We start from the raw sequence: 27,827 nt of genomic DNA, 5'->3' as shown, positions 1-27,827 counted from the left end.
CGGTAGATTAAAAAATACCCTATGAAAGCAAGCCTCGACACTATGGGACCGATTTTTAAAATTTGTTCTTGTACTTTAGATTTCACAGATGCAAGCTAATTAAGAGATGGCAGACACATTGTGTTCAGTGTACAATCCTACTAATATCTTTGGAATCCCTTATCCTCTTTAGTAGGTTTTTAATGGAGTGATGTCAGTAACGAGCAAGCACAGAATTCAACTGAGTTCCTAGATATTTTGAGTTAGAGAGATGAACTTTTTATCTTCTTCCGTGAAAATAATGATTGCCTATAAACAATCATCTCAATAAAAAGGTGTCATTAATATGTGGTCACCTCTCAAAACAGAACTAAAACTTAGAGGTTTGCACACAAAAATATCTGAATTAGAATAAGAAATAAGAACTCAGATCGCACTTTCCAGTTGCTCCTTTTTCCAACCACTAAACAATACTGTGCATTGATCACCTTAAGATCACCTTAAGAAATCTTCTATCAAAAACTCTGTATTTGAATTTATAATTTTGATCAAATCTTCAAATAAATTCAGTTAGTCATTTCATCAGAGTGTGTAATTTTGGCTACTGAATTTCTTTTGCTGACTATCTAGACTTTAGTTGCTGTGAAATAAACTGGGCTATTTTCCAATCTGTTTAAATTTGTGATACCAATTAAATTAGTTAACGTATTTTTACATCATGTCATTTTTCCTTAAGTTACATCTATATTTATTCTGCATCTAATTGTCTCCCCATTAAGTCTGTAGAAATGGGCATTACAAAATAAATGTTAAAACACCTTCCAATTTCATGTTTCCAGCATTAGTCATTTTCTCTTGGTCAACTTTCTCAATTCCGTTGGCATTCATCACATCACTTTTAGCTGAATTAGTTTCAGTATAATTTGTTGACACACTGATAGCCTGGCATTGCTTTTCTACAGGAAATGTCCTCTATTATGTAGATATTTTTATCCTAAGGCTCAAATTGTTAAGACAGGCAACTTTACTGAAGACAAAATATAATAATTCTGCAATTAAAACAAACTCAATATTTAGCCTGAGAAAAGAAATAATTTGATGAAACCATTCAAGATACAGCATGATTGTAATGTAGCAAAAATGAAATCTGGACTGATAAGAACATCCAATGGAATTTGCAAGAATCAAAAATCCCCTCCAGTTCCAAGAAGTGTACTGTTCTGTTAAAAGGCAATAATTCAAACGTCATGGAAAGTTGCACATTACATGCTGTTTCAATGCACAAATCATAGTTGGAAGGTATATAGATGAATACATTAAAAAGCACAGGATTTTTTTTTTTACCAAACAGATAGCATAGGCAGCCTTTTCTGCTTTGGATGTTTTCGGTTGGTTTTTGGTTTTGGTGGTGGGGTTTTGTTTGGTTGGGTTTTTTTGTTTTGTTTTGTTTTGTTTTTAACATGAAGGGAGATTCGATAGCTTTGAAGTTTAGCAAGTCCTAAAATTTCTGGTTGTAATTTCATTTTCCGTTCCTAGAAAGTCTTATCCGGTTTTGATACCCACTTAAGATCAGCTAACAGCAGCACATCCAGAATGAAACGGCACTTTTTAAAAATAGGGATGATACCAGAATATGGATGTAAAAACCTCAGCTCGGCTTTTTCATCTCATTTTCTGCCAGGATCATCTTATGTAGTATTAACAATGATATGTGTTATTCTCAACTATAAAATGGAAAGAGTAAAACCTTCATATCTTGGCAAAATGCTCTGCAAATTATACTTGAATTGCTTTGCATATTTGAAAACATTTTTGGTTTTGAAGCCTATTTATTGAACTTATATTTTATTGATTCTTAATGTGCCCAGGTGAATATGCTTTGAAACAAAATATGGTTGTATTTATGTAACAGCAGTGTGCCTCTGGATCCCTGAGGTCCTACTCAAAATATTCAAAAGACTATGCTTTTTTCTCTCTGTGTACAATTTAACTCTTCGACAGTAGCATTTACTAAAAATGGTGAGTTGAATTTGACAAATAACTCAACCGAAGTCAAAACTGAATTATTATTCTGGTTCACTTAAAGCCATCCAAAGACCCAGAGGATTATCAAGGAACTACTTTATGGATAAGTGAACAAAAGTCAGTCCTTAGCCTTGCATCTTTCCCAAAGGCTTATTAGACAAATGATACTCTTCATACCCATTGTATTTTATGTATATACTTTTCACGTCATTCTTTTTTCTAGAATAAGTGAAATAGAATTCTATTTCAATTATGACATACAATGTGATTTTTAGATGCAATCAGAACTACTTAACTATTCCAGCTTCTCAATTAAATGTAATTACAAAATTGTGCCAAAAACATAATTTTGGAAGTTTAGCAAAAGTTTATTTAAAGAAACTTATTGACACAATGACTAGAATTGTTAGAGCCTGCCAAGAGTCCTCTGTCCCTAAACAGCTTTTTTTTCCTTCTTCGTGTGTGATTCTCTCTTAAAGAGTTGGGGACTGGGGGGAGGGGGGGGGGGGGGGAGTTTCTTACCAAGTTGATTTTGATTAAGCTCCTGATTTATGAATTCTAGGACAATATTACATTTTCATAAATTTGGATTCATTGTGCTGCTTGCACACTAGTAGCATTAATGATATGTGTTTTGCTAACACATCTGCTAATAGAGATTTGCTAAGCATTTCACCCTGTATGTTCTGTAGTTGAACATAATAAAACTGTGGATCCTCTGTATCTTGGAAAAAACTGCATTAGTTTTTGGGGTTTTTTGAAAAAACCTATCATCACCCCATGTAATATCCTCTTAATGTGGAGAAACATAAAATACATAAGGGTGTCATCAGCTGTAACAATACATCTACAGTTCTGTTTTTAAAAAAAACTAAAAACCAATAACACATGTAACCCATATTAGAAACAGCATTGTAAAATTATTTTCTGATCTCAATTAGTTGGATGACAATAAGTTACTTGCAATGTCTATTACACTGTTGCAAAATAACTATTACAGAATTCATCTTACTTTTTGTCATCACTTCCGAGTCTTTTACTGAGAAATATAATTCAGCATAGATTAAAATTAGATATAGTGACCAAGACAGAAACTTATAGAGTTTATCACTACTAAATACTGATAAAGTAACTGGAGAAATCACTTTATTTGATTGTCATAGGTCCAGTGAGTGACACTTGCATTATTTCTGCTTTGTAGTTTACTCCAACAACAACAGCACAATATGCTACAAAATCCAGCATCAGTTAACCACCGCAACATTTTGACCTTTCTAGATTTTCAGAATATACAGACTTGGGAAGAAAAAAGTCCAAGTACTGCTCTTCACTTCAGGAAAATGTTGTTATCCATCATTAAATATCTAATGCGTGAATGCTTTAGGAACTCATCAGAATATAAGGACCCGAAAACTAGTTTCTATAACACTGTTCCTAAAGAAACCTCCTTTAAAAAAAAAATGATTACACTATATTCAGTCCAGGTCAGTCTCACTCACTTCAAAAGTTGCATTTGCTATTCATTTTTGTTGCTACATCTGGACCTACTTATTGGGTGTCAGTTCATTCTGCAAGGACAACCTTTAACAAAAACGATCAAGTAAGGGACATAAAGCCATATTAAACATTTTCCTGCAATTAAAACAACAACATTAATGAAAACAACAGAGAAGAAAAGCACTTCATCCAGCACAAATTTCACTAAGCAATTTCCATTAAAAAATTGAGAATTAATTCCTGGGGCAAATAGGAAAAGCTGACCAATGGCACTGTAAGGTTAATGGGATCAATCTAATCACATTCGAAATATGCAATTTTCAGGGAGTATAATGAAATAAATATTTTGGTAAACTGCAGAACTTTGCAGATATGTAACACTAGGTAGTCAGCTTTACAAGATTAAAGTGTTAGGATCCTACAGTTTTCACGGTACATAGAGTTTGAGAAAGAAATTATTACTATGCCATTGTTACTGGAATGATCTCTAAAATTCTACATTCAGGTAACTCTCCATGTCCTCTGTTTTTTGTAATCCTTTATATTTCCTTCTTCAAGAAACTCTGATTCTGAACAGACCATTATGGTAGATAGTCAGGGACCAAGTGATATGTTGGTAATAGTCTTTTTAGGTTGCTCTGCTAATTAGTCACTATATAAAATGGGTAGTAATAGAAAGGTTTAAAACAAATCAACAAAATACATTAAATCAATTATTGGCAAGAGTATGCAGAGCACATAGTATGATTTTACAGAATAACTATAACTAAAATAAAAATGCACTCTAGGGTTCACTCAGTTACAGTAAAGGGATAAAATTCATTACTAAACAAGAGTTAAAATTAACATGTTCAGAAGTAGAAACTAGGCATCTGACTGTACATTTGAAAATCATCTTCCTATTACTACCACATGGATGTGTTTTCCACCAAAACCACATTGTATTCAAGGCTATAACACTAAATTCCTTAAATTAAAAAAATAATTAAAAAAAAAATCAAGCTCCACACAAAGGGGGAGGGCTCGGGACTCTCTCATAGTCAAGTAACTCTGCCCCAAAGAATGAATGCATGCTAAAGAAACATATACCTTTTCTTTCCCATGAAAACATTCAGAATTTAAAGGCATCTTTCAAGCAATACGAACTGTATAAACAGTATGCTCCACAGTTTTTCTCCACACAACAGCAAGTTTTACAAGTGGCATTATGTTCACTATCTCTTGGCTTCTATTCAGCAGTTTCCACTGGATCTTAAGCTCCTGGATGCTTAAGAGCTTCCCTCCCTCCTCCTGACTGACATCATCTCTGTTAACAGTCAGTACAGAAACGGTATTTGGGCTTGCAAAGAGACATCCAAATCTTCAAGGAAGCCTTCAAGGAATCTTCAATATTCAGACCACTAAATGTAGGCATTTAGCAGATTAATTCTAATTTCTGCCAATGCCATGATCCTTTGTAATTAATAGAGTGAAATAAATATTTGCAGAGGGTAGGATGAGATCAGAAGTGACTGATTCACACTCGTGTCTTTCCACTGACTACAAGTGTAATTTAAAGTGACTTTATTTCTAATTTAGACCTGGCTTACAGAATTGGCTTTATTTCATTAAACCTTAAGCCTAACTACATAACGTAATCCATTTTCAATCTAACTGGTCTCTGTAACATGAATCATATCTTCATATAATATTTGTACTAAATTACGAATCTGGTTAACATCTTTTTTTACTTAAAATATTAATATTTGAAAAATAAGGAAGACAAATATTAGCTAATGTCGCATATAATTGATTTAGCAAATACAAATGACTGCTGATTTTGTCATATAGTTGCTTTGTTCTTTCTGAAGAACACAGAAAAACATTAGAGTTACAACTCGGTCCTCAGCTGTCATTTACACTAAGTCTGTTGTCAAAGATTTTGTTCTGCATGAAAGAAGGGGTAGAAGTTAATGAGTTGCTGTATATTGCACATGAAATCCAAGCACAAAACTGCACATTCAGTGCTCATATTCAAACTTTTTAATTTGATGTATCTACAATTGCAACATATTCCCTGAATATCACAAAAGTAAACTATTCCAAAAGTAACTTAATTTGGAACTAACTGAAGAAAAACACTGTCTAAATGCAATTTTTCAAATGGCATGAACATTCACATGGAGGAAAAAACAGAGTATTCAGGATTATAAATGACTACATCCCCTCTTAAGGTTTTTTTTTTTAATAGTAAACAAATGTAGAAGTGTTATACACTCATACTTGTGTACAAATTATTTACTTTCCTGCATATTCACCTATTAGTTATACTGAAGTTTTTACAAATAATTGCATTCAGTATTAATCATTCTGGGAAAACTGTTCTTTCTGTATCATTTCAGAGAGGCATTAGCATGTTATACAGAGTTTTAAACTTACCTACTAGTAATAAAAAAGTAACAGTCTAATATAGCAAATTAAGAAAAATAGCGGAGTCTCTAAATTGCTCTGATGAGTGACATAAGATTTCTTAAGACCCTTGCTCTTCAAGCACACTCCCCACCTACTTGCAAGAAAAGGTAGCTGGCCATCACCAGAAAACAATCCTCTGTATCCTCTTACACATTTCCTCTAGAAACAGCCACTACAGCTTTTACAGTGATGTACCTTGTTCCCTTTTAGATGTTCTCAACTAATGTGCTGGGGAAGAAGGCACTTGTTATTATGTCCCAGTACCTTGATTTTCAGATTTGCTAAACTGCTGAGTCATAAATGACTTCGTAACAGTCATATGACTTGTAATTACACTTAAACCAGGTTACGGTAAAAATTAAAAGAAATTTTCTAAATCTCTACACTCATAATAAAGAATACAGATACAAATATTTACAAAAGATGAAAATAATTACAAAAATATATTTATTCTACTTATATCAATATCAAAACCTGAAGACCCTTGTCCTGTTTCTTATTATCAAGGTTCCAGCTTTCTACTTCTCATGCTGCATTCCCAAGAAGTCCTACTGATACTGTATGCTGGCCCTGTAGAACTAGTCTCCTTCAGCAGGGATTTTGAAAATTTCTTTCTGTCTTGGCAATCCTATTTCAGTATAAATGATTTTTTTTAAAAAACAATATTCTCTAGAGTAGAAGATGGGTCTGTTAAAAACTAGACAGATCTCCCAAGGTAAGTCATGGCTGCAGTAATTAGGTATTTACCTCTTTCTGTAAGCCGCTAAATCTACCACTCAAGGACGACTTCTATTTTTTGCTAAATTGCTTTGGAGAGAGCAAGGCTTAGTTTTCACTGACTCCTGTGATTTATCTGATAGTATTAGATTACTTCATAGCTCAGAGTAACTTCTGAGTTTCAGCAGCAAATATATATATTTAAGCTACTTGCAATTCAATATCATTGTACCATAACTTGCAGTTTTACTATGTACAACTGTTCCAAATATTCTGAGGAGTAACTATGACTTCTGGGAGAGGGAGCTAGATGAAAAGAGTGCAACAGAAACAGATGCACAGATTTCATATTCAGATACAGAATCCAAAACTTATCTGTATTACTGGAAGTAAGTTAAATATTATTTTTAAAATGTCAGACATGAGTAATGTATTATTACTATGAACCGTTGGCCTATAAACTCAAGCAAAAGAAAGAAAAAGAGGTGAATTTAGGTATAAAAATATGCACATTGCTAGCTGAATAAAATATGAATCAAAAGTGTTTTTGTTTTGTTTTAGATTTTTTTTAATGATTTCTATTTTCAGCTTTGCACATTTAAAGCCAAGCTTTTAAGGAAAACCAGGCCTACAGTCTCAGCAGAAGAAAAAGGTTCACAGAAAGTCACACTGAAGTTTCAGAGATAAGAAAGGGTAGTGTTAGGAGTTTTATTTCCTTTTTCATCCTTCTTAAACCATTTTTAGTGTACTACATAAACTGGTCAGAATCTTCCAGTAACTTTCTAGACAGAGGGCAACTCCTCCTCCTGGTACAAGGCAAGCACCACTTGTTTCTCAAAGTTAAAAGAAGGATGACATATGGTGTATCCGTTATATTTTAGTTTAATATTAAAATTTTGCGATAATAATTTCTGTGGGACAAACCTTGTATTTCTAAGATTGCATGATAAAATGTTTCTGTGTTTAATTTACAATATACTCACATGTGGAGAACAAGTCAAGTTATTCATGATAATCAAAAGACGCAGAAGCTTTTGACTAAGCTGAGTAGGCTTGTTAACAGAGCAGTTAAATTGAGACTGTAATAGCTGAAGTCAGGACCTATGGGCACCTGATGTTTTCCCCCTATAAAACTGTATTTAGATACAACTTTCACCAGTCACCTCATTCTTTGTTGATTAAGCTCTTTGCATGCAAAAATGTCAGTAATTTTATTATTCTAAATTGGCTCTTCTGAATATAAATGATTTAACAGTGCTAACTCCCAGTTGTCTACTACCAGTACTCAGAGATTAAGAGCAACCTCTTTAGATTGCTAGCTATGATGTTCAAAGTTTAAAACAGCAGACCTTCCAGTTTCTTGCAACGCATGACAACATATTGAATGTCTTCTAAGAGTGCTTGCAGCAGGGAATAAAATGACAGCAATGTTAGCAGTCAGGCTCTTTAAAGTTAGAAAAATTTCCACGTTCACAGTCCTTAACTCTTTACAGGTTTTGGTACATTCACAGAAAAGACCCTGCTAGTTTCTATACATGGAAGAGTGAGGGCGCAGGATCCAGAACCACAAAACCATCTAATCATAGAGCTTACAGAGAAGAGGGGTAAACACTCCTCTGTTCAGAAAACTAATCTGTTCAGAAGCATTACTTTTTTTTTTTTTAATTGAGAAACATTTATTTTTACTGCAGTAGCAATGGGAACTAAATTTCTAGCACAGTACACACCAAGAAGCTAAATTAAAAATATATTTATTAGTCATGCCTCATATCATATGAAGTGAGAAGTCCTGTACTTTAATGCAGAAAAAGTAGCTATCTAAAAACTCACATCATAAACTAGGAAGAAGATCACAAAAGATTAAGGAAACCCATATTACTGTAGTTGAGCATAAATAGATGGTATAAAATCATGTTTCTGATATATGACATTTTTCTATAGTAGATAATCACTAGGAAGAATATTCATATTAAACTTTTTAAACTAAAGCCTGTTACTCATGCAGACAGCAGTATGAATTGAATTTGTCTTCCAAGTATCTTGTTACTCAGTCACCTCTGTAACCATCTACTAATCCCATTTTTAGGGTGCAAAGTTACATTATTTAACTTTTGTAGCTGTAGCAAATACACACTCTGGCAGGTGTATAAAATCAGATTTGTCTTTCTTTAAAACCTTCTCTTTCAAGTGATTTTAACTCACGTACAAGAATCTACTTTAATAGAAATGTTAGTTCATGTGAAAAGTGAAATAAAAAATATACGCATAATAAATGTAACAGTCCAAATGCTGATAAATGCAAACTACAGACTCCTTTGTGATTGTACACAGTCTGTAATACTGTAATGAAGAAAACTAGTAGACAAGTCCAAGAATGAAATAAGGAGACAATATGCTCATCATCTATATGTTCCTAGAAAACATTTCTAGGAAGAAAACCAAGCATTTTCAATAGCTCTGGTTTTAAACTGTTCTGAGTATTTCAGACTTTCATGTTGAATATTAATATCATTTAATATAGGTGTGAAATCCTGTGCAAGAAAGATAATAGGCGCTTTTTTTTTTTTTCAAATTTGACATTATGCCTGAAGTAACACAAGCCAGTAACCCTTAGATGCCAAGGGTTCACTCATAAAAATAAAGCATTATTCCCCTTTTTCAGGGAGTAACATAAAGCTTCAGGAACTTTGGAATCTATTAGGCAGAAAACAGATCACAGGTAGAAACAATTGCCTTCACACCCCAAAAATGCTGACAAATGTGAGGAAAAAGACTAAATGGGCAAGCTCATGTGCTAAATGAGATTGGAAATATCAGTAGTGTATTCTTACCATAAATCAGAAGATATTAACCTGGGCCTTCTCTACTCTTATATGAACTAAGGGGGCAAAGTATCCAAGTGAGCTGGGATTTAGGAAGAATGGTAGGTAGTAGTGAACCTTCTAACCCTGCACTGATTCTAATTAAGTGATTATTAAAGAGAGAAGGAAAGGCAGAACAAACCAAAGGTGCTGACAGTGCTCACTCCATCACTAAGCTAAAGATGCACTTCAAAGTCATCCTGTATCTCACTTTCATTCACATCCAGGCACTGTGAAATGTTTCACTATCCTCTGAAACAGGCATCCATCTTAAAACTAACATATACAAAACCTAAGATTTAATCTAAGAATAAACCCGACAACAACTTCATAAGGCATAAGTATTTACATAAGTAATAACAATAACCTTAATTACCTTAAAATTTTATTGATCATATGATGTAGGAAGATGGTGGTTCTCATTAACATTTGAACTAACATTAACTTGTAATACTTCACCATAATTAAACATTTGGAAAAAATCAACAGAATTTATCTAAATTTTAATAGGACAGACAGTTGTGCATACATTCATTTTGATCATGAGGTCAATAAGGCTTAATCCCTAGTATTTATATAAAATAATGATTAAAGAACCATTAGTTTAAAGATTATATAAATCAGAATAAAGGACAGTCACTACCACGAAGATTTTACGGCTCAAGTATAAAACAGGAGACAACAAATTCACAGAAAAGTAAAAAGAAGCAACACAAAACTAGTCAATGTGACTGTAAGTGCTATTAACAGACTCAAGCCTACCTGTCAAATCTATTCTGGGTATTGCAGAAAAACAGAACTTACATAAGGATTTAGAGGAAAGTAACTGAGTATCTGCATTAGGTGCTCCATTTAAGTAAGACGGTCAACCTGGGAGATATCACAGATACTTTCTTGAGAGCTCAAGTGCGTGATGAGGCTGTCATCACTGGCTGATAAACTGGCAGTCAGCATCTCAACACTGAATATGAGATGACATGTAAGGTGTCGGTATTAGTCCATTAAAGGCCTTGAAAGAGAAAGCGTCTAAGTTTTCCTTGGTGCTATAAAGGAAAGGGAGCTAAAGGAGATGCAAAGCAAGAAAAAATGATGGACTGAAAAATGATCTTTACAGCTTCTTTGCAGTCTGGGTGAATATAAATGAAGCAAAAATGCATTTGTCAAAGCCAAAGAAAAGGACATTGCAGTAATAAAGACATGGGCTGATGACAGTATGGGTGAAAATGTCTGTCAGACAGACAGAAAAGCCTGTATCTTAGAATCATGAAGAAGAAAAAATCAGCAAGACAGATTCCTTACCACAACATATTGAATATATTTTTATAGCTCAGCTATGTCAACAAAATGATAACTAACTAAAACCGAAAATTTGGACTAAATCTCTAATATCTAACAGTTAAACCAGTATCAGTCCAACATTACTATTAGCTTATATTCAGCTTGACAGCTGAATCTAGTCCCTGAAGTCCTGTTTCCTTACAAATCTTTCAGATATCCTGTACACGACACCTTTAAACTCAACAGCCATATTTTCTATTAATATTTTAATTCTAAATATGTTCAAAATCATGCTTGAATATTTTATCACTTAACAGCATCAACCATTCACATCTCTCAAGAATTCACGAGAATTTTGGAATTATGGCTGTAGTTAGGAAAATGAGTAACAGTAAGTCAAAGTCTAAGACATGCTGATGAATAGAAAGGTCTTCATTACTTGCATCTGTAATTAAGCTTAGATAGTAGAAATTAAATTGATTTCACATTTTGCATTCACATCGCAAGTCATACTTTATCACATTAAAAAAAACATTGTATTTTTATCTATATTAAACTTACTACTTTTTTTCTTTTTCTAATCTGACACTAGTATGGAACCAGTGAATTAACAGAGAACTTTTATACCATCAACAGAAATATCATAAGCCAAGAATGACCCCTTCGATCCTATAAAACATCACATCGGTTACAAAGGAAAATCTGAGCCAGGATTAAAAGCTCTTCCATTTACTGTCTGCCCATTGTGTTCTCTGTTCCTCCACACATGAAGTAAAAACTGCTAATCTGAAGTATGAATACAGCTACAAAGCTACCCAAACTAGCTTTCTGTACCTGGATTTGTGCAGCATCCTATGTAGGTAAAGCGGACTCTCTCTCTAGAAGTGAGTACCGTGAGAATAACAAGCCCTAACTATAAATAAAACAATTCTTTTCAGCAACATTAACCTTTGTATTATACATGGGCATGAAATATTTAAAATGTCTATCTGAAAACATATCACTATAGTTTCACTGCTATCAAAAAGTGACCCTGGGAAATTTCAAAATTGCATGTAATAATTTTTGCCCTCATTACATAGCATTGCATTACATAGCAAATTTCAAAATGGAATCAAAGCTTACTAGAAAGGTTACCGATACCTTTATTGAGCAGGACAAAATGTTAGCAACTATAAACTCCTGGCAAACCAAAAAAGTTTGACATTTTCCCCCTCCCCAGCTTCCTAAATTCAAAGGTTTTCTCTTGGGACACTGCAGTTTCAAATAGTTGCCCTTCGTTTGCCATTGTACTGTATTTTACAATAGTCGGACAGGAACAGTTTATAAGGACATGGACAAGTGGCATGGAATAATCTGTGGAAAGTCAAGAGATGCCAGTTTTCATAAAGCAGAGATATGGGACAAATTCTACAAATAACACTGTAAATTGCTCTAGATTTTACATATAAAGCATCATCTTTCTCCTCACTTGTCTATAGCTAAAACTTATGCTAACCTGCAAACCTCATGTTTCAGAGGAGGTCTACATTGATATCAAATAGATGGCAGTAAGAACAGTAACTTGTTCAAACGTTAAAATGAACACAACTTCTATCATGACTTGATTATCATCTTACAGTGAGAAAATTATTCTGTTAAGTTCTTTCAAACATGAAAAATATGGGACTGGCATGAACACAGTTTTATATGCTTCTGTTACAAGTTTACATATACATGATTAGTTATATAAATATATATAATATATACAATATATACATTATTATTTCAACATCTGGAGGCCTGAACTGGTTTCTTCCTCTATTTCCATCATCAAAATTTATTTCCTTTGATATAATAATACTTAATTCTACAAATGTAAACCAAGTACCAAGTAGTTTTCAGGTTTTATCACTCCGTAATATTAGTCCAGCCACTCTAACTCCTTTGACTGCAAAATTTCTTTCTCTGCTACACAACAATACAGAAAAAAACCAAAACAAGAACCACACACACATGCTATCTGTAATAAGTAATTATTATCATGCACAGCTGAACTTTTGGTACATAAGTCTATTAATTAATCTGTTCATATGAGGAAGAGTAAACACCACATACTTTTACTCATTGTTTAGGTTGCAACAAGACATACTTAAGAGAATGCAAATAAATATCTTAAGAGCAAAGATTATTTCCTATCATCGTCCAGTCTGTAACATTACTGATAATATACTTCATCAAATAATAAGAAAAAAGTATTGCAAAAGCAAGTCCCTTAAAACTGGCCTTTCAAAACCTGCTCAGTGTCTCATTGGGCATATCACCACATCTGATGTTCTAGCGAAATTATTCTGCCTTGAAATTCCTGTGAGGTTTTTAAGTCTACTGAAAGAGGTCAGACATGTAAAAGAAAAGCATGAGCTTTCACAGCTAGTACTAAAGAACCAGACCCTCCGACTGACAATTAAGAGAGACTTGCCTTATCTATGTCATACGCAGAAAAACAAATACAATGCACACTGTGTGCAAGAGAAATGACTGGATGCATGTTTTGATGATTCTTGATGTAGTCTACAGAACACAAAATTTCAGTACAAAATGTACCATAACTATGACTTCTCAGTAATGCGAATTCAATGCAATCAGAGTACTCCAACAGGACATACTGAACTTCCTAATTTTCCAGTGCAATTTAAATGCCTACTACTTGAGCTTCTACTACTCTGAAGACTAGGCAATGGTCTACAGCTATGATTAACAAAGTAGAAGAATAATGGTTTTTATTCTTGCCTGTGGGAGAGCAGTATCATTTGGAGAATTGATAACACTTTTGTTCAGTCATTTTAAAAGGTCATGTTACACAATAAAGAAGGCCAAGCCTTTTAGTGATAACATCTGATAGTGTGTCCTGGTTTCAGCAGGGATAGAGTTAATTTTCTTCCCAGTAGCTGGTACAGTGCTGTGTTTTGGATTTAGGTTGAGAATAATGTTGATAACACACCCATGTTTTAGTTGTTGCTAAGTAGTGCTTATACTAGTCAAGGCCTTTTCAGCTTCCCATGCCCTGCCAGCGAGAAGCTGGGAGGGGGCACAGCCAGGACAGCTGACCCAAACTGGCCAAAGGGACATTCCATACCATGTGACGTCATGCTCAGTATATAAACTGGGGGGAGTTGGCCGGGGGGCAGAGACCGCTGCTCGGGGCTGGGCTGGGCATCGGTCAGCAGGTGGTGAGCAATTGCATTGTGCATCACTTGTTTTGTATACTCTTTTATCATTATTATTATTTTTTTCGCTCCCTTTTCTGTCCTATTAAACTGTCTTTATCTCAACCCATGGGTTTTACTCCCCCCCCCCCCCCCGATTCTCTCCCCCATCCCACTGGCAGAGGGGGGAAGGGTGAGTGAGTGGCTGTGTGGTACTTAGTTGCCATCTGGGGTTAAACCACGACATAGTGATAAAACTAGCACTAGTGTACAGATCCTCAAAATTACTAATTGCATTTCTATGTTGTAAGCAAGCTAAAGCAGTCTGATAAATGTGTTCCAGTGTGTTCCTGATTTATGTGCTTTATAGGCTAGTTTACATAGCCTATAAAGAAATTAAACCACAAAGAAATACCTTAATTATTAAATAACTAAACAAATCTGAACATATGTAAGGAGAACAAAACAAATCTTCATAGTACTATATCTTGGGATTATTTACTTTAAACATAGTTGTAATAGATTCAGTAGAGAGGGGAAAATTCTGAACTTTGGTGCTGGAAATCAACAGGAAAAATTTAATAGGAAGGATTAACAGTGAACAATTGTAGTTGAGAGGCATGGCTGCCAACATTAAAGTTGTTTTTGACAAAATACCATAAATTGAGAAAACCTGAGTGTTAGCAGGTAGTATAAATTAAAGTTGTTATGTTGTGCCCTTAGGCATTTATTTATTGCAAAGATAGGCAACGACAGTTAAAGTGCTCTGAATAAATCATTTTATGAAGAAAGATAAAATAGATTGAAGTGATACACAAATTTACACAATGGTTCATTTGTACAGGGCAACAGAGTTCAGTCAGCTGCAGAGAAAATAAGCTGTTAACGGGCCATTTCCTCGGGGCAGGCAATGGTGTGGGCTTTGCAGCATGGTTTGTTTACAGTCAGCCTATAAACAGGACTTTAACGCCTTTCAGGCGTTGCATGTGTATCATAGGGTAAAATTCAATATAAAATATTTCCATGAAAGTGAACTCTCTCCAATTCACAAACATAACTGAACTTCTACAGGGGTATGCAAATGATTCTCCTATTTACCATATTCAAATCCCATTCCAAACAACTCCCCGATATGCTCTTTGCTGGAAAAATGTAAGGTTTTGAAATGTAGGGACCTGAAGTAAATACTCTTACAGTCCTTTTATTTCCCACTGAAAAGCAGGCTCCTTATTTTAAAAGACTGCTTGCCTGGCTTTTTTGAAAGAATGAACATCACCTTGTTAGAGTGTGCTGTTATATTACACAGATGAGAGGTTATAAATAAATAACTCCAGTCATGCATTTAAGATTAAAAAAAAATCCAGTTACCTTTTCAGAAAATCTCTTTGTGAAAAACCAAGGCTTTACTTGTATCTCCAGAAATCATCTTCTCAAAGTCTGTCTCAGTTAAAACAGCATTTTTCCAGAGTGAACAAAGAAAATACATCTCCTACTGCTTATAGTCCATCACTTCAGGTCTAACAGTTTTGGAGCAACTCTGACAAACAGCCAGACACTGTCAGTCTTGTTGCAACTGCTACTATTTTGTCATAAATTCATCCCCAAGTAACTCTAGGAAGCTAAATTTAATAAATACCACCCTGCGCTTGAAAAATATCCCCTTCACTTACTTGAAAATCTTTCTCTTCCAGGATCTCTTTCCTCCATCTGACAAGGAAGGCAGCACAGACATACAAGTGGAAGTGAGAAAACCCCTCTGGTTCAGACTAGAAAAAAATAGAAATAAATAATCATGTCAATACACAAATAATACGTTTGATCACCATATACCCCAAGTGTATTTTTATGGCATTCACTACTAACTACAAATGTCAGCTAAACCTCTCTCTCTTTGTATCACAAACATGTATGCATTTCATCTATGCCAAACCTATTCATAGCTATTATCTGTAACAGGAATTAAGGTGAGGTATACATTTCTCCTATTTAAATTCATTCTTTACAGATGTGTTTCTTCCATTTCTGATGTTATCCATTAGCTTATATCTGGCATGAAATACTGCACTGTCTAGCTCAATATTGTGGTGTGAATGAATGGTGTAGTTTCATTTGATACTAGTAGCTTTTTCATTATAAATTCTGCTATAGGAAATTATTAAGCATTTAAAAAATACACAACTCGGTCTATATTTGACTGAATTAGAGGGTTTTACTAAACGAAAAAAATCTACTTCTTGTAACACAAAACATTTACAACTCAGATTTGTATTCAGATCTGCAGCATTCTGTTCTAGTTCAAGTCAGCAGATTCAGTCAATTTCTAGGGGGAGTTTTATAAAGTAAGATTTTATAAGTATACCTAAGAGTTCAGAAAAATTTGTGATCCTACTTTTAAAAGACTTCACTAAGTTTTCTTGTATTACCAAATTAATCTTAGATTTTATTTTCTATACCACTAAGAACTGAAAAAATAATTATCATATTTAATTATCAATGTGATGACTGTGACCTAATGCTATGTAAAATCTCATTAAAATAACATTTAAAAATAATAATTATTATAAAATTAAGCTACATAATCTGACAAATGTAGGGATACTTAAATGCTGATATCTAAATAATTTATAAGATCGAATTGTAGTGCTTTAGAAGTATAGCAAATTTTTTTCATATTCTCTACTGGTCATTTCAAAATTGCAGTTTACTATTTCAAAAAATACAGTGTTCTGCTCAAGTAAAGTGAACGGAAACAACTTATGTAAAACAACATGGTAAAATATCTATTTTATTGCTATTTAACCTAGAAGAGCACGGTATTTAAAATATTCCACATAACATTCATAACAGTGCAATAAAGTAACCGCACTGCTATCACAAGCGGAGAAGGAAAAATATTCTCCTCCTACCACTTTTCCTTCTCCTCTACCCTTGACTGATAGAAGTGCATAGCGTACTGCAAGGGGTTGGTACAAACACCATGTTAGCAGCTGCAGAAACTAGAGATCATCCTGTCCACCAAATCAGTAAGAGTCAAGAAAACAGATGATGCCAATTATTTGCAGGGAAGTTTTAAGTTTAAAAGTGTAGTTGGAACTGAGAATAGGAATTAGTTAATTTTGGAACCAGAAAAGGAAGATTCTGATCATAAGGTCCTGTGATATTTTTCCTACTCTAGGAAAACACTTTTCTTTAATAACATGACTTGAATAACATTATAAAATCCCAGGACAGACAAAGCATATGGTAATTTTAACTAGACTTCTCTCTAGAGTTTGTCTTAATCAGAAAAATCAAAGTAAAGTCCAATTTACAATATTAAAGTTTTACAGAATCATGTACTTGCTACCATCCTCCTGAAAAATCCATGTCTTTTACTTTAGCGTTGGCATTTGTCTTGGGATGGAAAGTTAACATATATAAAAGCATAAAATGGTATCTCCAGAAGACATGCTTGTAAGGAAAGTGCTGCTACCACTTATATCAGATACTATTTTGGCAATATTTAAACAATCTAAAACACAAATCTAAAAAACAACTCTCAAAAAATGCAAAAAGCCAATTCTAAGAAAACAACCCTCTTCCTACTTTATTGTGTAAATAAATTTACAGAACATGCATTATTTTTTTTAAATTTGATAAACTTTTATAACATTTTCATCTCTAAAATGAGAAAAGGTATTTTAAAATTTAAAAAATTAAGTATGGAAACAGTACTTGTGGTCTATTTTTTCTCAGCACTGAACTGCAACCAATTTCTCACTTTTAATATGAATTTTAAAAATGTCCTTTCAAGTAGTAGCCTTTAATCATACATGAAAAGTTTCTATTGTTTTGGAATACAAACATAATCTCATAAAAGTGACAACCTTTCTTCAAATTTGGAAGGCAAACAGGGTAGTAATGTCCAACGAAATAGACTGTGTTTAAGACTAAGTCTGTACAAGAAAACACCAACGCATTTTCAAGAAGCCCACTCTAAAGTATGTGCTGTCACCAGTGAAGACTTTCTGGCATAGTAAGAACCAGCTCAGTTCACCTTTACCAGGTGAACTATCATCTGCGTTTAGACCTACTTCAAAGAATGGGTAACTGAAGAGCATGGCACCAGCCTGAGCATTTGCAATCAAACAGGAAAGCAGGGAAGAAGAAAAATGATGGTTATGAGATGGAGGCAAATAAAGCTGGACTGAGATTGCTGAACAGATAAAGAAAAGTACAGAAATACTGCTGAAGGTAGATTAAGAAAGAGGAAGACTATTTTTGCAGATGAAGAAGTAGGAAGACTGAATAGTCTGTAAGCAGGAAAATTTCATTCAAAATAATAATTATTAATCAGGTTATTTCATGTATTGGATTATTTGTTATTCTACCTGAATATAATAAAAGTTTACGTTTCTTTAATTACATGACATGAGCAAGAGGGAACTGAAAGGAACTTGGTTTGGTATTAATATATTCTAATCCTCCTTTCTCCTCCTCACTCCTCCAACATTATATAAGTTCTTGAAAAGCATAGGGGAGAAGGGGGCAGGATTAAAGAAAAATATCTGAAAGCAGCATTTTAACTTTCAAAGTCAATTTGCAGTAGCTGTGGGCAAAATTGTTTATTTTGCTCTCTCTTACATTGACTCACAAAACAATATGACATAGGTAGTCAAATTAGATCGAGTATTCTTTTTTCTGATAATAACCTAAGATTCTCATTTTAAGCCCAAGAATTCATTTTATTATCACATAATAAAGAAAATACTTCCATAGCCAGAAAGTCAACATAAGTGGTTTAAAAAAAAAAAAAAAAAAAGCAAAAAACCCCAGAACTGCAATACTGGAAATTGAAAATGTTTTTGAGGAATTGCAGAAAAAATATCTGGAAGGATATAAGGACCTGTACTTTTTTCTTGAGATTTTTCTGTTCAACCTTTTTGGGTTTTTCAATACAATTTTCTTCAGCTCTTTTAAATGAAACCAAATAGGTTTAAATATGCAATTCATTAGAGAAAAAATGCATATCCCCCTATAGATTTAAAAATTCATCATGCTTTAGAGATAAGTCTAGGCTACAAAGTATTTCCAATGGATAGTTTTAGACAGTTTTGGAAATTGAGTAAAACACCTAATGCATAATTGCCTTTTCTAACACCTGCTACCTATTATACTTTTCCATTTATAGCTTTTTCAGTTACAAACAGTTTGATCTCTAAATGTACAGAAATGCAGACTACCAGCTAAAAGCTATTTTAAATCAAATATAAACAATGACCTTGATTTAAATATTTTAGCAAAAGATCTCAAGACAGATGTACAACCTTCCAGAAGACTTATTCTGAACATATTACAGACGACTCAGAGCACATTATCTAAGAACCATCTGTCATTATCAATAAAAATCATTTAGATTGTTAACATCACAAATATCTCATTGCCCTGCAAATGCTGGATCTCCGCTGCAGCTGAAATGAAAGTACATTCTTTATACTGTACTCCCCAAACCTCTTGAATTAGACAATCACTGAAAGAATGCAAATTTTGTTGTATGACTACACTGATTAATGTCTAGTCAACAATTAGTCTAACCTGCCTCCCATATCCTGGATACTTGATCATTTAGGGAGGGTAATATCTCATGGTATTGTATTTGTTGATAGAGTATATACAATAGCTGATTATTTTTGAAGTACTCAGAATGATTAAAGCTATGAAATTGTGCCAGGGTTAGGTATTAAACCACCACATTTCACACACAAATAATGGTTCAGACATAAGGACTTCCAAACACTTTATGATTACAGATTAATAAAGCAACTTTAAGCAACTCAGTTTTTACTGTATTTCAGAGAGCAGATAGTTTAGCTGTCAAGAGGTTTAAGTAGTTTTCCCAAAAATATCCAAGCAATCCATGGCAGAAGAAGAGAAGGAAGCCAGTGCAGGATCATCTTGTAAAGTGGAATACGTTGGCTGCTCCTCCAAGATTTGCTTCTTCCATCAGCCAGGAGCTCCAATTTCCTAGGCACAGACTCAACCCACTGTCAAAACTGAGACTCAGAGTTCCAGTCTGAGAAGCAACACAGCACGAGCAAACCATGGAGGGGTCCATCAGGGTAACTATCCTGCCACCAGGAATGACCAACAGCAGACAACTGTATATACCAGTACCTCCCCAGAATATTCTTCCATCTTTCGTGCTGAGAGATGTCCTTACACAAGCTGTAGAATATGCCCATTTAATAGCTGTTAATGCATTTATCTTCACTTATCTGCCCACAGCTTTTTGCAACTGTAAGCTTTTTTGGTAATCACAAAGTCCTATGGCAAAAGAATTCCAAAATGCAAGTGTGTGTTATATAGCATGTCTGTTTTAAACCCGACGCCTGCTAGCTTTATCCAAAGCTGTTCAGTTACCTCATTGAAAGACAGTATGAACAATCACTTCCTATTCACCTTCTTCAGTCCCTCCATCTTTCCTTTTCTTTCACTGACTAGAAATTTTTGGTCTATTCCACCATTCCTCATATACCGGTTCCACCATTTTTGCTCAGCCTTCTTAAGCATCCTTTCCTATACTTTTCTGTTTTTGAAATAGAGTCCAAACCATATACAGCATGTAAGACGTTGAGAGAACATAACTCATATAGCTGCATAATGATATTTTGTTCTCCTTTCCTTTCCCAGTAATTCCAAGCCTTTGATTTTTTTTCTTTTTCTTTCTTGACTGTTACTGAGCTGATATTTTCCTCTGGTGCTTGAGTGCAGAAAGCTAACTTGAACCACATAGTTGTACAGGTAAAGTTAGGATTATTCCAAACACACACGCACAATATCACTTTATATTTGTTCATGTGGAATTTCACCTGTTACTTACTGCCTGGTTGTTTACAGCAACATGAAGTCCTGCAACTCCTTGCTGTCAACCTCTCACCTTTACTACTCTGAATAACAGTGTTGGCAGCAAACTTTGTTGTCTCACTCCTGTATCCCTTTTCCAATCACTTCAGCAGAAATAGCTAAAGCCTCATCACAAAGAATTACATGTGATTTCCTTTTATTTTGAAACCTGCCTGCTTATTTCTACCATCTGTTGTCTATCTTTCAGACAGTTACTATCCATACAAGGGCATTCCCTTTAATTCCACAGCTGTGTTTTTTCTTTAATAACCTTTAGTGAAGAACCTTCTTCACTGTTTTCAGCAATCTCAGTAGGCTACATCAACCTGGTGCATATGTTCACTGGCTTTTAAAGCTCTGCAAGGTATGATTTCTCACTACAAAAATCGTGACAACGCTTTCTTAAAATGTCATATTTACTTGTGGTGAAAGAATATTATGATTAGAGAACACTGTATTGAAGTCACCTAAATCTTGTCATTCTACAAGATACTAGAATACTTCAAGGATTGCAACTATTTTCATTGTACACAGCAGCCTACCTACTCATGTAGGATCATAACCTTCTCCTGCCTGTCAGTTTTAGTCAGTTATATAATGAAATTTTGATTATTCTGTGGTGCTAAAAATTTAAATTTTAGTCATGATACATGTTAATAAGTATTTAACAGTTATACATAAAAATACCTATTAAAAACATTTATTTTTGCTGAGTTAGCACATTTTTTGATTGTCTTCTATCATTGTTTTTGTTTCACCATGACTAGTCCCAAGGGGATGATCCTAAAAGCAGTAAGTGACCAACACCACTTGCCTAAGCTGAATCTAATCTGACAATAAACACAGCAACAAAGTCGGATCACTTATGCTTAAAAAAAAACAAAACCAAAACCCAACCTTACTTCTAGGTAAGGCCTAGAAGTAGCTGTTTCTAATGCAAACATCCATCAATTAATATGAAAATTTATGGGTTGGTTTGATCTTTGCATTAAAAACAAATCTGATCCAAATACATTTCATAGCACTTTAAAATCTGTAATGGAAACTAACATTTTCAGGTCATAACAGCAAGCTAGAAGTACCTGGCACAGCCAAAACACCATGCAAAAATTGTTATCTCAACCCTTAGTGCTCACTGTAAGTCCCTTATAGAAGAGCTATTTTAAAAAACCTTTACAAGAACCGTGTTCACATTTCCTATTTCTGCTAGGAATGTTCACAAAAATTGTTTATCTTACAATGTTCTATTAGATTTGGCAGATTTATACTGAAAACTAGGTGAAGATCAGTTTTCCTAACAATTTAGTAGTTGGTCTCTCTGATCTAGTCAACAACAACTTGGCAACAGTTCCCAAAAGATGACTCGCGATACAAAGCTCTGCTGCGAAATCCCAGCCACAAGGAACACAGACCATTGCTGGAATTTTTTTGGACCAATGTTTTGCCCTGTTAGAATGCTCCATATGGCCTGCAAAATTCATTGTAAGACTATAATCAATATCAAACATAAATGGATGTTGTTGATAATTACTATTTACTTGATTTATCCACTCTCCCATTAATCATTTAGTTTTAAGAAGCATCTTTTATATAACTTTCCACATTAGCTTGTGTAGTTTAAATTACTGTCCTCTTCACTTGCTAACATGGGCAATTCAAATAGAATAAAAAAATAACTAACTTTAAGTGTGTATTCGAATTTCTTGTCCTAGCTTTTCCAGAATTAAACTGTGGTGAAAAAAATTCAGCATTTCTCATTTGGTTCATTTAAAGAATTCATCACAAAGTTTTTAAAGAGTTCATCATGACTAGGATGTCAAGTGGATTCTCACTCAATGAGGTACCTTCACATCCAATACTGAAATGTGTTTTTCTTTTATAGTTATTTATCTCCTGATTTTATTTTTTAACTGGTGGTTTATTACCTTTACACACAGGAAAGGTGCTAGGTCTTAGCAAAGGAATGGAGCTTCTTGTGCAACTCCCTTATAGTCCTTTCTTGCCGAATTGGGTATTTACAGAAGAAAGTGGAATAAGGCAGTTTTCTTGGAGAATGCCTTCGATACAAATGTGAGGTGACACTGAACTCTACACAGGGAGAATAATTACATTTTGCAACACTTATTTCCAACATTACTTTGAAAAGAACCTAGATATACACGGAAGAATTATGCATAGTGAAACCGTCAGAAAGCTTATTGATTTCTTTTCTGTAATTTCCCATGTTAATAAGCCTCTTCTCATCTGCAGTGAAGAGTGACCATTAGTTGTTCTTTGTACTTACTGGAGAAAATATTACTTAATCTGCTGCTTTGAATTTCTACAAAGCAGAAGGCAGACAACTTCCATTTTACCTACTAGTTATGGCTAGGCAGAACATGGCCAGAACAGGGATGTGGCAATGTGAGCATGAATTCTACCAGTGATAATCAATCACCGCGATTTTAGCTTTCAACAAACAACATAATGGTGAGGGATGAGATATAAAACCCCAATCTAATATACATATTTATGGTTCCTCTAGTAGAAAAACAAAATACTTTCTGCAAGTTTTTCTTCCATGTAAGTATTTAAGATCAAAAACTCCTAACTTGTTTGGAGATGAGAACAGCAGAACCAGCAGCAAGAACTAATGGAACTACTCCAGGCTGGTTTCGGTGCATTAACAAATAACAACCACATAACATTGTAAGTCCTCATCAATAACAGTGGATAATTTACACTGTTTAGGTTTTAGAAAGTGGTTGATTACTTACAGCTATATTTTCCTTTGTTCGCCACAGCCATTGTATTAAAGAACAAAGTATTTCGGTTAGAGCCATTAATATGGTACCTAATTATCTTACCAAGCCATGGCGCAGTGTAATTTCTTAAAGTAGAGAATCTCTATGTAATTAACACTGAGCATCACTATGCCCTTTACTTCCTCTAACAGCAGGAAACACAAGCATACAATGTATTTTGTTTCTTGCATGAGCATAAAGCTGAAGCATACACTTCCCTACACCCCGTAGTCCCAACTATTGTCCTCAGGAAAAGGCTTAGGCAGTCAGATCACACAAGCTGTAAGAGGATATGAGAAGATGACACTAGCAACAGGCTTTTCAAAAATGTACACATGCTTGAAAAGTCTAACCCTCTGGCTATTTCCCAGGAAATTCATTTTGCATCTTTAATTTTCTCACATGCCCCCCCACTGTAACTTAAAACTCCTCTTGCATGAGAGAAGCTGTGGAAGTACTGACTGAGTTGTTATCGAAAGGTTGAGGAGCAGTAAGATGAGGATAAAACCAAAAGCAACAGACTAGTTGGCCTCCCCAGCACAGGTGAAGTTGAAGAAAACATTTTCTAAAAGCTGCAGGCTGTTTCTTTTTTAATAGGTTATATGGCAGATTTGAGTGAAAACCTCCAGACAAAATGTTTTCAAAAGGCATGCACATTTGGGATACCAAAATTTAAATCTCGTCTTTGCTTCATCCACATTCAATGACAGAAAGAACACTTACTGCAAAGACTTCTTTTATTTTAAGCTAGGCTTAAAGTTGGGCTTCAATTATTCAGACATGATTGTCCAGCTGGAAAGAAATTTGTTTTGAAGTTTACTTCTAATTAAGACCCTATTCATTCTATCTGAAATCACTAATTTAATTTGAACTTGAACATTTAAATTCTTTCTCAAGTAGTGACTTGACACCAATTAGTGGGCCAAAACTGTGGTGGAAAAAAACAAAGCTCTGTAACACCAAAACCAAACCTGCTTTTAGTCACAGAATTCTACTTAAAGATATGATTTACCTTACAAAGCACACACAAAATTATTAGTAAAAATATGCTGCAACTGATTTAATTCTGAAGAACTTTGCTGTAAGGCAAAGTATTTTTACATAAATGTTAACCTGCTTTAAGCAGACTACTGATTTGAAACAAGGACAGGCACCATTGATTAAAAAAGAATATGGCAACTGTTCCACCTGTGAGCAGAACTTCAGCAGATCACTTGAATCAAAACCGGATCATACTTCCTCAATAGCCTGCTTTTAAAAGGCAAATGAGCACAAATAAGCAGTATGACTAATATTTACTAAACTAATTCCCTATTTCACCTTTTGAATTTCTAAACTATATTTACCTCATGTATCATTTTAATTATTTTTGCAGTTCATTCCCAGAGAACCTTGATGCTGGGAAATTAATTAATGGACACAATAGAAGAACTGTCAGCATTGTTTAAATACAATTGCAGCACTGGCCTCATTTACATGTATCCCTTTATTCTAAACAATGGGACGGCTGAATTTTTGTATGAAATTGTTAATTCATTAAAAAGAGCACAATGATATCCTTTTCTGCAGATATTAATCGGTTATCACATTTTGCTGAAATACATAATCCATGCTTAAGACAACCACTAGAGCTTTTAGCTCCCGGATTTCAAAGATACTGAAATAGTTGTATAATAGTTGTAAAATTGCTTGATTAATTGGCGTTAGCGTTACCATATTATTAGCTTTAATAAAAGTTATTAAATTAATTATTCAAAGCAGACCTGTAAAAAGTGTTAGCTTAACACTTCACAATTGGAAAAAATCATTTGAATAACTGTACAAATACATGTCACATTTATATATGTCTCTCTGAAAGACAAAACCAACATCTAAATAACAGTATTAAAAACTAATAGTTGCTTATCCCAACTTCTCAGCAAATAACAAGAATATGCTCACTAACACACTGCCAACATGTAATTCAAAGACATCCTCTCATTGAGTATGTTTTAGGCCACATATGTCAGTTCCAGATATGGAGGTTTACGTGTGTGCCTTTTTGGACAAAAGTTGGTATTTTGATTGCAAGGAACACTTAAATGAATATTACTGGTTATTTGAGTAAAGTATACTAAGTAATCCAATAAAGATACTACTGAATTCTTGTCCAGTGAACAGAAACTCTACAATCCTCAAATTCCCACATCCGTAAAATGAAAGGATGATTACATCAATGTAACATGTAAACGTTTTGTGAAGATTTCTTATTAGATTCTGAAGATGAAATGACATTTATACCAAAACCCTGTGTAGTCTAAGAAAGACCTAATTTCTTCTGAATAATAACAACAACTAAATTTTCAAGCAAACCATTCCAATGATTTTTTCTTTCTTTCAAGGAACACAACGTAAGAAATAAGAATGAACAAATATGTGTATCACATTCAGTCACATGTTTTCCAATAGGTGGTCTTGTTGACTAAGAAGATAAGTGGATAGGACAGCAGAAACAGAAACACCAAAAAGGTATTTAGTAATAAGCACGAGCTATTGCCTTCCTTTCCTGTTTTCCAAGCTAATCTTTTCAAGCTTAGTCACGACAGAGTCAAGTCATGACACAGAGTCAAGAACACCACCCAAGTTTCTAGCACAACCATTACAAAGATACTCAAGATACACCACTAGCTTTTTTCATCCCCTTCTATCATCATTAAACCACATTACATTCTACACACTAGCAGCAAAATCCTTAATTTCTGATCACCAGTATTCCTCTAGAGACTAGGAAATACTTGGAACCGATATTTTCCTCCACTTGCTGGCATGCAAAAATCTTAACACTTACTCATGAAAATACTGCTTCCTTGCAAAGCAACACTATCTCAATCAGTCTCTACTTAGGGATGGCAATTTGGCTGAATGTTCAATCTTGTCTCGTGATAATGATGTAATTTCACCAAGCTTTTTGTGACCATCTGACTGCTTAACAACATTCCTTGGCCTGCATGCTTTACATTTCATTCAGCTTCTATTAAAACTAACATACTAATAATGCCACAGAAACTAAACTAGGCAGCTGCTGAATGCAGCACCATCTTCACTGATTAAAGAGAAGAAAAAGCACAACATCTGAAAACATTATTCAGCTGCTCTTCAGCTACGTCCAGCACATAGGCTCTACAGCTGTGATTCTGCAAAACTGCAGGTTTATAAAAGGGCTCATGTCAAAAGCAACTGAAAAGCCAACACCATTACTCATTCCAAGTATCTGAAAATTGCTAGTCACTCAATATCACAGCTGGAAATGTTAATAATGCATGTATTTTAATTAAATTCATTAGAAACTTGATAGCTATTGCCAGGAGCTTGATCTTGTCCGGATGAATAAGATAAGCTGCTTCTTACCTAAACAGTTAATACAAAAGACTCACCAAGCTGATGAAAAAAACACTCTTCAGACCACTTCTACTCCCATCCACCAACTGGTTAGCACAGAAACAGAATAATAGTGATGACAGGGTGCAGCTTTGCTGAACTCTGATCAAAATGAGAAACTACATCCACTAAATATAATTGACTTTATTAGCTTCAACAAAAATATTTCCTGTGAATAACACTACTGTTCTGAAGATGCAACATGTCTCAATGGATGCCACAGCTTGCTCAGTACTTAAATATCTCTCAGGACAATGAATCAAGGTAAGCTCTTTGATTTGAATCTTCTCAAAATGCTGAAGATCAAAACCTGGTGGACAGCAGAACAAACAAGTCAAGGTCTGCACTAATAATCATTCCTCATATCGGATCACTGATTGAAGACAGCAGCATGAAACAAAAGACTTATGTGAGAATGGCAACACCTGTAGAGTTGTCACACTGCTTTAACAAGGTTCTCTGGAGGTTAACTCTGATGCTACTACTCTTATCTCTGAGAACTGAAAGATCTGTCTTGACCCAGAAGAGCCCTGAGCAATTATGAGGCAGTAATACTCTCACACTTTTCTCCAGCTGAGGTGTATCATACACTAATCATCAACACTTTCCTAAGTATATAGATTGCAACCTCTTTGTTGAGAAAAGCTTCTATGAGAATATCCTATAGCAGTGTAAATGAAGAAAAAAAGTGGCAGAAAGTGAGGCAAATTTTAAGATACTACCACCTGCATACAACTTTAATTCTAATATTA

At 34.4% G+C, this 27,827-nt stretch overlaps 1 protein-coding gene across 1 annotated transcript in view; it reads right to left on the bottom strand.

Annotated features, from left to right (window-relative positions):
* TBC1D22A (TBC1 domain family member 22A) overlaps nt 1-27,827 on the bottom strand; it is a 192,158-nt gene that overhangs the window by 22,205 nt on the left and 142,126 nt on the right. The window contains exon 12 of the mRNA XM_076329068.1: nt 15,664-15,759. Coding sequence (XP_076185183.1) covers nt 15,664-15,759 — 96 coding nt within the window. The remainder of the gene's footprint in view (nt 1-15,663; nt 15,760-27,827) is intronic.

This window comes from Aptenodytes patagonicus, chromosome 1 (assembly GCF_965638725.1).
Source record: "Aptenodytes patagonicus chromosome 1, bAptPat1.pri.cur, whole genome shotgun sequence".
Taxonomy (NCBI): Eukaryota; Metazoa; Chordata; class Aves; order Sphenisciformes; family Spheniscidae; genus Aptenodytes; species Aptenodytes patagonicus.
This window is presented reverse-complemented; position numbering and strand designations above follow the sequence as displayed.